The sequence below is a fragment of the Aedes aegypti genome, unplaced genomic scaffold (genome assembly GCF_002204515.2).
Source record: "Aedes aegypti strain LVP_AGWG unplaced genomic scaffold, AaegL5.0 Primary Assembly AGWG_AaegL5_hic_scaff_1635_PBJ_arrow, whole genome shotgun sequence".
Taxonomy (NCBI): domain Eukaryota; kingdom Metazoa; phylum Arthropoda; class Insecta; order Diptera; family Culicidae; genus Aedes; species Aedes aegypti.
The window spans coordinates 14,254-26,811 of record NW_018735090.1 but is presented as its reverse complement, the minus strand read 5'-3'; the positions used below and the strand labels follow the sequence as shown (position 1 = coordinate 26,811).

General features: G+C 35.1%; 1 protein-coding gene across 1 annotated transcript; it reads left to right on the top strand.

Annotated features, from left to right (window-relative positions):
- Positions 1-10,729: 10,729 nt before the first annotated feature.
- Positions 10,730-12,213, top strand: LOC110680596 (SEC14 domain and spectrin repeat-containing protein 1-like; the record flags this gene model as incomplete). Its single annotated transcript, XM_021856389.1, has 2 exons — positions 10,730-11,312; positions 12,018-12,213. Coding segments are annotated over exons 1-2 (366 nt in total), but the record flags the coding sequence as incomplete, so codon positions are not given.
- Between the last annotated feature and the right edge of the window lie 345 nt (positions 12,214-12,558).

Sequence of the window (12,558 nt, the reverse complement as noted above, 5' to 3'; positions counted from 1 at the left end):
GAACATTTGAATGTGATATTAATTTGATAGATATAAGAGATTCAAGATCTTAAAATGATATCTAAAATAACTTCTGGAACACCTTTAGTGTATATTTTTTTTAAGATCTAATCAATAGCAGCGAGCTATTCATTAAATCTGCAAACATCATGGTCAGTATTTTGCTTCTACTCGAATTAAAAGGCATGTGAACGGCATATACAGGTCGGACTCGATTATCCGGAGACTCTATTATCCGGGATTCGATTAACCGGAATTTTAGATTCGATTTTCCGGAATTTGTTTTTTTGATGATAATTTATTTTTAGTTTTTAGGCATAAATTTGAGATAATTTGTTATTGTAATATACAATATGAATAGTTTTGCAGTTTCTTCATCGTTTTCTAAGAGATTTGCATTTTTTCAGCAATGGAATCGAACTATTCGATCTATATCCATTAATAACTTGTTTTGAAAAGATGGTATACTCAAAGTTACGAGTTTATGGCACAAAGTAAGTAATGGAACACAATTTAAATGATAAATTATGATTTGCTTGGTAAAAAATGAGAATCATATTTCACATGTTTGAGTTGAAGTAAAATTTCTTGATTACAATCAAAATTTGTTTCAAGTAGAAAAACATCAATTTGATTGTAAAAGCCCTGCAAATTTAATAACAACGGAAAATTTCATTTTTTAACATCGTTTGCCAATAAGCAAAATTTATAGCAATAACTGATGGTTTTGTCGATAGAAACATAACATTGAAGTCTTTTGAATATGTCTGTGCAGAAATTTAATTTTCTGGTTTTTTTTAAATTAAATTCAATTTTAAAAACTACGAAAACCCAATTTTTAACTATTTGCCAATAGTTCTAAATTTATTGCAATGACTGGTTTCAAAACCGGTGCTTTTACCTTATTTCTTCCCAAAGATGCACACTGAATTTCTACAAGTAAGTTCGTGCCAAAACAAATATACTTATGCCATTGCTTATTATATTGATTCTGAGGCAGAGAGGTTGACAATCAAGGATTTCTCGCAAGTTTTCGGTAAAAAATGTTTCAAATGTATCCAAAATAACTTTGTCGAAACAAGTACGTTCACTGGACTTGTGCAAGCCAGTCTTTACCGAAAAAGCTAGATATCATCGCTATGACTTTTGATTTTCATGCAAACATATTGGAAACCTAAGGTGTCTCGTACTTTTTTGAGAGAAACAAATTTGAGTATAATCGATAATTTATATTTGTACGCAAAAATGTTCACTGGACTACTGCAGTCAAATCTATTTCAATGACATTACATGTCATTGCTTTGAATTTTGTTTTAAAAGCAAACAGCTTCAAATTCAAAGTATTTATCATTATTTTTCAGTAAAATACATTTTGAGTGTACTAATAACTCTATTTCTGCCAATTCATTTTCACTGCACTTTTCAGGGGTTGGTTAAGCAGGTGTAAGGAACATTCGATCATGCTATTGCGCCACCTGGTAAACGAAGTCTGAAATATAATGTTCACTGAGTGGAAGATATCAGGTTTATGAACAAGTTCTACAAATATCATTATATTTTGTATTTCGCATTTTTTTCGCCACTGGGCTATCGCAGAAGTTTTTACAACTTCCATGGAATGTTGAAATGTAACATAATTGAAAGTCTGAAGTTTGAAATATGAGTCATGGTAACCATTTGAAACTGAACGCTGATTTAAATTTACCAATAAGTGCACAGTACAGCATACCCAGAACCATTCTAACTAATACTAATGCACCTCCAATTCTCTTTTCTTCCACAGAATCAACGCTCAACGTTCAGCTTAGTCCTGCTCGCTCTACTTCCAGCGCCATCTGTCCCATTAGTTTCGCTGATTAGAATGGGTCTTGAGCACGTGCGCAACCATTCGTGCACCAGACACGTTCATTGCACAGCTCCAATAAAAGTACACCCGAACCGTTTCCCCTTCTTACAAACCTCGTAAGTCTTGGTACCTCCATATTTGTGCCCCAAAGTGCGCTTTTGGTGAGATAAAAACAAAATAGACGTGATCAGCCACCTTCCGATCAATAATGTATAACATAATTATTACACGAATTTTAATTTATATATATACGCTTGTTATATTTTGATATTTTGCTAATGAGCAGACTAGAAATGTCATATCAAATTATTACAAAGTCTGTTATGATTAAAAAGCTCGTTAGTATGTTTTTTTTCTCACATAGAAATTAAAACACAATGTATAACAAAATTTGTTGCAAAATGATTTATATCTAGATTATAAACAGTATTGTTATAAATTTGATTATATCTAGTTTTGTTATAATTTTGATAAAATTGTATCTAAACATGTAGTTGTTTAGTTGCCAGTCGAAAAAAAATGTTATGTTTTTCTTATACCGTTTTGACTCATATTCCGAACACTTAAGGCCAACAGTGACTTCAAATGCATCTGGTTGGCATGAATTGGATGATATTTGTGTAAATTTTAATTTCTTCGCAAAGCCTAACTGTTAGCTGTTGGGTGTACCAATAATAATGTTGGCTTAATTAGTTTTAGTATTGATTTAACGTAAAAGTATGGAACAACATTTTGATTCAAATGCCGAACACTGTGCTTTTTCTGTCTCATATTCCGAACACCTTGATTCAAATTCCGAACAGCACGAATAAATCATATTCAAACGAATAATTTCACAAATAAATTTATCTGAGCTTGTTCTACTGGTCTCAAACTAGAGAATCATCACTACTCCCGCGGTAAAAATTATATTGGAAACTTTCAAATTGAATTGCAATTGACTGCCATTTCCTTATTACTTGGTGACATATTTCAGCGAAACATTTCAACCTAATCGTCATACAAAAACCGAGTGTTCGGAATATGAGTCTGTTCGGAATTTGAGACAAAACGGTATAAAGATCTCGGCAGCTGATTTTAGAAAAGTTTTTTTTATAACATGCATCTGAATAAATATCTCAATTTGTTATAATTTTATTAAACATTTATGTTCGGGTTTCCCTCCAGCCAATGATCCGTGAAGTAGTGTAGTTGCAACGCCGCCAAACGCGGTCCGATAGGGAAAATCGTGCTCGTAGGCTTTGCTCTTGGGAAAGAGGCTTAGTCAGTCTGTGCCGAACGTGATCGAAAGTGAAAACAAATATACATAACATACCGCGTCACCTTCGTCTTAAAGCCTCCCATTTGGACGTCCGATTATAGGACTGAAATTGCTCGATTAGAAACGGTTTGCGATCGTCGTCTTCGGTCGTCGGTCCACTTCAGCTCATCAAACTCAAACTGTAGGGTGCGGCTAATTTTTTAAAGATGTCAAAATCAAAAAATAGTGTGTTCTTCTGAATTTAAATTACATGTAAGTAATCTCAAACTTTGATTGAGATTTAGATATGGTGCAAGTGAATTGAAGATGTATTTTCAAGTTGTAATATAGTACAGTTTACATAACTTTACTATTTTTCAACCAATTTCGAACCCGTTTTTCACAGTTATCTTCTGAATTTACTATTCTAAAACATCAAAATTGTCTAAAATTACAACTATTATCCCCATGTTTCCTGACAGACAAACAGACGTAATACTTACAACAAATCTCTATAAAAATCATAGTCACGAGGACATGTACGCCCAATGCTAAATTCGGTGTATTTGGCCGACGAATCGACAGATGGTGGTAGTGTGTAAACGTCAAACACGAACAAAAACGATGCGAGTGCTGCGGCTGGCGGATTGGCTACCTTCCATATTTTTGAATCGACCGTTAAAAAGGTCGATGGACAATGATGAGAGTGTGATGTCTGTTGATGACTGTTGCTAAATCATGTCACAATTTCGAATCAAAGAAAATCAGTTGGTATTGCACTGATGCATCTGAAAAAGTATCAGCACACTTTCTTCATGTCAGCGCATATAGTGATACTTTTCTGGATCAATATGATCTATCAGGACTGAGATTGTTCACTTTAAAATTGCAAGCTGCTATGACAACATGGCTGCCAAAACGAATGACGGGCCACTTAATGAACAATTGAAGTTTTTTTGCCCGAAAATTATATTTTTACTATAAAGGCTGGTTTGCTACTGACAAGAAAAGGAATCGCCTATCTCAATGCGTGGAAAATATCTTCCCAGAAACGGACTAGAAAATCACATTTTTCTGATTGCAGTACGCAGTTGAGAAAAGATGTTACTTCAAAGGGGGACTCGAAACAGCATACAAAGGGGGAGCGAAACAGCATACTTATTTTAAAAGTAAAATTTATTACAAAAGTTCATTTCAACTCTGAGCAGAATCTAAATAAATAATATCAAAAATGTACTTTTGAATATCGTATTTTTTTCCCGCTCTAATAGCTTATCTTTTGACTTAATCTTTTTAGCTAAATCTTTTGTCAGTTACTCGTATCTACTCATCATACTTAGAAGATTCTCTTTTTTTCGAATATTACTCGATACTGAAAAGACCATCGCGTTAAGGACATGGGCATAGTCAAAGGGTGTAAATGGAGCGTTTGACTGAAGAAAAGAAAAAAATATTGGTTTGATACTAACATAAATGTTTTGTTAGAATTAATCGGCATCCTTGTAGAAAATTGCCTAGTGACGGATTTTCTGCATATTTTTTTCAAATTCAGCTAAAAATCTAACTTCTGCAAAAACTTTATCTTAAGTTATTAGAAGTTTTAAGCATTCCATAATAGATCTTGTGACAAATCTGCTCACAAACTCAGAAACTCAATATGTTTTTGCCAAGTATATGTTAAGTTATCTTAAAATGATTTTATTCACGTATTCTACGAAAAAAAAATCAAGGAAATCGAAGTCAAGGAATGACTCCTCGTATCCACCTAGTGTTTCTTCTAGGATTGCCCTTTAATTTCCTCCAGATTCTTTAAATTTTACAAGGGATTTAATCAATTATTATTCCAGCGATTATTCCAAAAAATGTTACTGAAAGTTTATCCAATTTCTACAACAAGTCCTCATCAATATCTCTGAATTTATTCTGTCTCTATGAATCTTTCCAGAAGTTTATCTATTATTTCTTCCGATAATTTCATTCAAAATACTTTCAAGAACTTATCTATGAAAGCCTCACAAAACTTTCTTCAACAAACAAAAAATTTTCTTCATGAGTTGTTTCAGTAGTTTAGCAAAGAACATGTTGGGAGGTTTGCCTCAATTTCTCAAAGAATTTTTTTAAATGAAACTTTCGAGAATTCTTTTACATATATTTCCACATTTTGTTTTTATCCTCTCGAACTCGGTCTAGAATGCCTAAAAAAATGCTCCTAATAACTCACTCGGGATTGTGTAATGAAAAACTCTGTTAAGTTCTTCAATGATTCTTTATAAATTGCATTAAACTAAAAAAAAATGATGACATGCAATCTGCGTCTTATCAATAAGTTTGTTCAGTGATACCTCTGAGAACTCCTTCAAGAACTCTTCAAGAGACTCTTCAATAAATTCCACCAATTTTTCTTCAGGTATTTTACAGATTTTACACCAAATCAGGAATTTCATTGAGAGCATAACCTTATGCAGAGATTTTGCAAGAAATTACTTTAGGGACATTCCAAGCATTGTCTAAGGAAGTTTCCTTTGAATTTCTTCAGGAATGTTTATTGGGTTTCTTCAAAAACAGTTTGCAGAACACCTCAGATAATAGGGATTTGTTTTGTGATATCCTTTATATATTTTACTGCATTATTTAATGAATTACTGCAGATGGTACAACAAAAAGATCCTATACCGATTCCTGCAGAAGACCTAAGATAATTGGATTTTTTCAGGAATTCCCCCAATATACTATCCCTAGCATTATTTTTCAGATTATTCTAGAAATTACTTAATGTATTACATAAATAAAGATCCTATGATAAGAGTGCTTTCGTGAAGCCAAGCGGGACGGTTCGATTTTGCGTCGACGGATAGGTTTTGCTCAGTTTGGGAAAGCCCAAGCAACACGGTTTGTTTTTTCGGGACGTCAAGAAGTTTTGCTGTTCGCACTGTGTGAGTGCGAAAGAGATATTTGTGTTCAGTCGAGGATTACACTGCGGAACACGATTTTGTCTCAAGCACCAAAAATACCGCTATTTACTTAATTAATGGTTGCTGAATCCAATGCCATTTACAGAAATATCATAGCACGTCTAGTTTTTGCGATATTGGCTGTTGAAAATGCTAAATTTGACTATTTCAGCCAACTTGCATGCAAGTTTTCCAGCTTGTATGGCAATTTATTTGATTAATTGCCTCAGAACTCAAACTTCATGTGTATAACATAATTATCATCAATGTTCATAATACTTCCGATGCTCAAAAGTTATTTTTTTGGTTTAGAAAAGTTGTGAATTTGCCATATAAGAAAAACGAAGAAATTCGTATGGAGACTGCAAGCATGTTTGAAAAAATCGATTTAACCTCAATTTAATCGTGCAATTCGATCAAATTATGCCTGAAATGAAAGTTGTAGTCCTATTTTGCATGCTTGTAGATTAGATCATAATATTTTTTGATAAATCATACTTTAAATTTTATTGTAAACATCAATGAAACCAGTAGTTTATACAATTTTGGCGAACTGTAGCTAAAAATTGTGACGTGCTGGAATATTTCTGAGAACAGCATCAGATTCAGCAACCCCAAATCTACTAGAGACACATAATTTGATTCTTGAGACACACAAAAATGTCATTTTTGTTACGCTGTGTTACCAACTGGTGAGTTCGTTTCATGCTTATGATAACACATTTTTTCTTGAATGCGTATCTTTTATGTAATATTAAAACTAACTTTGTATGGTTCGTCACTATAAGTGTCGGCATTATGCTTGTTTTATACAATTTCAATATACATATATTTTTCTCTTTTTGACATTACTTAAAATATCTTTTGAGTTGTGCGACATTGTGAATGTTTACGTATTTTTTAAATCTTCTATCAAAAACTTCTCGAGACAAAAATACAAAACTAGCTTTAAATATAAGTCGTATATTTCCCCCTTGTCCATGGATCGCATCACCGACCAAATGTGTCTCCCAGATCTTTTCCTCCCTCACTAATAAACACCTTTCCCGTAGTGATTGTGGAGATGCAGAGATATTCTCGGTCTCTAGAAGCAACAATCATTACACCCTAACATTCCTTCCCCATCCCAACTGACTGTAAGGACTTGGTCGGCGCCAATATTGATCAACAATATTGGATCTGCTAAAATTGCACTTCGAGAGTAAGCGGAAACTCCCATCCCTTATTCATTTGGATCGTAGTGCAATTCTTACCAGTTCCGATCAATCACGGAGTAATTGACATGTACATTAACATGTACAGTCAGTCTATGCTATGCTATGCTGCTATGCTACATAAATAAAGATCCTATGATAATTCCTGCGAAAGTTTTTCCACGGAATTAACTGGGATTCTTTCAGATAGTTTTCCTAGAATTCAATCTAGCCCTAGAGTTCTTTTAAATACTATGATAAAAGTTACTCATATCTCCTCATAGAAATTTAGGAATTTCTAAGAGATTCAAAGATATAACCAGAAGTACCTGAAATGAAGTACGGCTGATAGGAAATTTACCCTCCAGGAATTAATCCTGTGGTTGAACTACTTAAATATATTTGTCATAATTCCTTCAAACATTTAACCAGCATTTTTTCCAAGGATTGAATTTGTGTAGAGATATTTTCTGGACTTCGTGTATGATCGCAGCAAGCCATGCGCGCGGGCGGCTGCGTTTTGAATTTTGTGTCACGTTTACCTCGTCCGCGTTCTTTTTTTTTTCTCAATTCCGCTGGTGAAAATTAGATTCGGCGGTGCTACGCCACGTGCAAATGTTCTGTGGAAACATGTTTTTCGAAGTGATAGATGTGTTTTTTATCAGAGATTATATATGAAGATGTTTTGTGAAGTTTTGTTTTTTACTTTTATTCGATTTGCTTGCGTTTTGCTCGAGAGTGCTCTGTAATGGCACCATCAATTGAATTCGTTTCGCGTGACGTGATTCTGATGAGAGTCCTGGGAAGATTCTGATGACAATCAGAAGATATACTGTCGATATTCTGGAAGGATTCTTGTGAAAATCCAGGAAGGATTCTAATGCGAATCCAAAAAGGAAGCTGATAATAATCCTGCAAAGATTGTTGAGAATCTTAAAGAGTTTCTGATGACTTATCTGCAAAGTTTCTGATACAAATCCTGGAGGGTTTCTGGCAACAACACTAGAAGGTTTCCAATGATGAGAATCTTAGATGGATTCCAATAAATACCCTAGTGAAACCGTGATGGAAATTCTGAAAGATTTTGATGAGAATCCTGGAACGACTATGGTGAAAATACTTGTTTTGGATGAGATTCAGGGAAAGATTTCGATGAGAATACTGGAAGAATTTGATGAGAACCCTGAATTGATTCTGTCGATACTCTTGGAAGAACTATGATAAGAATTCGGGAACGATCCTGTGAAGATTCTCTTGAGAGTTCTGAAAAGGTTCTAATGAGAATCCTGGATGAATTCTAGAAGGATACTGAAGAGAAGTAGATGAAAAACCGAATTAAGTACTATACCATATACTATCCTTTGGCCAGATATGCGTGTTTCGACCTCAACGGCCAGTTGAGGTCGAAATACGCGTATCTTGATAGATAAAGATACAAACTGTAGTGGAATTAAATGCTATAGTACTTAATTCGATTTTTCATCTACTTATAGGTATTCCACTAAACAGCTCGAAGATTTATTATCATACTGATGAGAGTCTAGTAAGGATTCTGTTGAGAATTTCGAAATTGATTTTGATTTTGATGAAAATTCGGAGAAAATTTGGATGAGAATCTTAATACAAATTCTGTGAGCATGGTGATTAACAATTCGGAAATGATCCTAATGATAATCTTGAGAATATCTAGATGAGCTTCCTAGAACTTATCTGAAGAGAGCCCTGTGAAAAATTTGATGAGAATTTTGAAAAGATGCTTATGAGCATACTGGTCGATTCTAATGAGAATCCCGAGACAGAGTAATGAGAAATCAGAGAGGATTCCCTTAGTGAAAGGATTCTGATGAGACTCCTGGAAAGATTCTGATGACAATCAGAAGAGGATTCTGATGAGAATTCCGAGAAGATTCTAATGAAAATTCCGAGAAGAAAATTTGAGTGGATTTTGATGAGAATTGGGAAAGAAAACTAAACCAAAACGATTTTTTGCTATGGCTTCGAAAGCATATAGATAGATTCAAAAATAGATAGTTAAACAATGTTCAACTTTTTAATGAGATGTTGAAAAAATTTGGAGAGAAATATCATGCTCACACAGCTGAGATCCGTAGCTGGCGTTCAAAATCGGATAACTCGCAAGTCATACTATTTGTCTTCTACCATTTGAAATGTTGAACACAACATTCAACCGCTAAATAACGATGTTTTTGACAAATGTGCAGTTGGTACCACACATCTATCATTATATGGTCGTTTTCTGTAAGAATTACCGTCAGCATTCATAAGCTCCCACAGGTGGTAAAATTCAAATGTTGTACCGTAAAAAATGCTCGTTCGCTTATATTTAGTATGAATTCATCTTTGGAAAACATTTTACTTGATTGTTGATTCTAAATATTGAGTATTAGCAGTTCTAAACAAGTGATCCATAATATGGGTCAGGAAATGAATGTTTACCACGGTTAAGTATGGATCACTTCCAAGGAATGTCGATTTTTGCCATTTTAAGCATTGAATTCAACATTTTCAGGCACTAAGGATAAAACTCATAAAACATCAAGCTTTGTAAATTTAATTTTTTAGCAGACACAAATGGGTGAAAAACTTGGGTGAGGAGCGAAAACAGTTCATGTCTCAGTTACTGCAATGCAGTATCACAAAAAAAAGTCTCCAAAAAACATAAAAATTGAGCAGCAACTTATTTAGAGATGAAATATGCTTCCAAGCACGCACAATTATCATGGTTGAATGATTACAGCAGGGTGTCTGAAAAAATGTAAACTATCTGAAAAGCCTCTTCAGGTTTTATTTATTGATCCATTCCTAATTCCCTTTTCTACTGTCCATAAAAGGCGTTTTACCCTTGTTTCGTTTCCAACCCTCAAAACACTGCTAATTTTGCAATAATATGTGCAATAACAACTTTCGCCAAAATCATTGCAATACAAATGCATTGAGTTGAAAATCTCTTTGATTTTGCGCACTGATCCGTAATATGTTACAATTTGATCCATAATATGCATTTCAGAAACTCAAAATAGTTTACTAACTGGAGTTCCAATTTAAAACGATCCATTCGCCCTTTTGTATTAAAATTTATGTTTTCTATCTGTGTTAGGGGTCATGCACAAATTAACGTCCACGCTCCAAGGGGGGGAGGGGTTCGAGTCAAGTGTGACATGCCTTACAAAATTTCGGAGGACTCATACAAAAAGTGTGACAAAGAGGGGGGAGGGGTCGGAAAAAAGTTGAAATTTAGCGTGACATAATTTGTATACCCCATCCCTTATTGAATTTTATAGGTTGGACTCAACACTATTTGATCCATAACTGTGGGGTCATGGTACTATTAATTAGCCTATTTATAATTTAAGACAAATTTGATGTTCTACGAATTCAATTGTAGAGAGCATTGTGACAAAAGACTTGAAATTGAGTTAAAAATAACAACATTATGAAAATTAACCTTTAAGCTGCTTGTGCCACCACTAAATCCTAATATTTTTAGCTCAAACTTTGAGGTTTCTCTTTGATTTTAAAAACTTTCGAGAAATAAGTCGCACCCTAAACCCTGGTCCCCGCTTATTCCGAAGATATGCGGTCAGTTTCGTCAGCTGATGTGTGACGATGATGAAGCTTATTGATGGAAAGTTCAAAACAAATCGTAAATTATAGATTTACACCCCGAGCAATCTCCGGTAGGCGTCCAAATGATAGTAGTGATCCATTTCGGCCCAAACGTCGACAACTGCGGTCACAAAGTGTGTGAGAACGATCGTCGGTGATTGGATAGGGGATCGACGACAGTGTGCAGTAGTGCTTGAAAGTGACAGTGAGTCATCCGGAATTTCGATCCGAGTCAATGGCCGGATTTGTCTGAGGGCAGTGATTAGGGATTGAAGAAGCGACACCATGGAAGCGGACGTCCTGAACGCGTTGAATACGCAGACCGCTTACATACCGGGTGGACGGGATCGCGATGGTCATCCCTTGATAGTGATTCCTGTGCCGTTCTACGATAACCTGCCGTGGATGAAGGGGTTTCTTGAGAAGACCGTCAACTACATTCTTTCGTCGCTGAGGTAAGAACATCTAACTGCGGCTATTCCCCGATCTACGACGGTATTTCATCTTCATTTTTTTTATGAATCTACTACAAATTACACGCAGGCATCGTCCTTTGGCAGAGAGGTCTGTGTCATCCGCAAACAGAAATTCATGACATCTCCGAGGAAACTCAGATAAGTCGGATGTGAAAATATTGTACAATATTGGTCCCAAAATACTGCCCTGAGGAACACGAGCTCTTACAGGAAGTCTTTCAGACCTGGAGTTCTGATAATTACCCTGAAGTTTACAATTTGACAGATAACTTTGAATAATTCTAACAATATATGTTTTAAATTAAAGTTTTTTAATTTACCAATCAAGCCTTCATACCTAAAACTGTCGAATGCTTTTTCAATGTCTAGAAAAGCAAGACCAGTAGAATAGCCTTCAGATTTGTTGGAACGAATCAAATTCGAGTGGTCGAATGTCCATGACGGAATCCGAAGTGTTTATTGGCAAAAAATGAATTTTCATTGATGTGGACCGTCATTCTGTTCAAAATGACTTTTTCAAATTAGCACTGAAAAGTACTGTTTTATTGTTTAAGGTAGTTTTGAATACTTCCGAAAGAAGAAAGAATTTGTGTAATTTCCATCTAAGCGCCACAAATTACCGTCCTATATCGGAGATAACAGTCCATATTTAAATCTTAGTACTAATCTCAACATCTTCAACAGCTCGGAAACTATCGCCAATGGCTTTGCGGTCATCCTGGACGCCCAAAAGTGTTCCTGGCGTTCAACCCGACAGTACATTCGCCACGTCCAGTCCCTTCTCGGGCCAAACTTGGACAGCTTCCTCGTCATCCGTCCGGATGCCTTCTGGGAGAAGAACCGCGTCGAGAATTGTGCCCGGCAGCATCGTCAAGGCGAGGTAAGTTTCCATCCCGCAGTTCAAATATCGACCCTCTAATACCCAACCTCGCCTTCAGATGGCATTTTTTTTATTTTTTTTTTTTATTTCGGGTTTGTAGAACCACAGCACCGCAAGTCTTTCATGGATTTCCAACTTTTTTATTATTGAAAAATGTTTCAAAACTAGAATGTTTCATAACCTTTAATAATCTTTGAAATTCTTCACATTCAATAATAGGTGTTCTGGTCAAAGCGTCAAGATTAAAAAAAAAGAAAAAATTGTTCAAAAATAAGAATTCAAAAATATCAAAAACCAATTTTTTAAATTTGCGTTGAATACAAATGGTCGGTGTTCAGACAGACT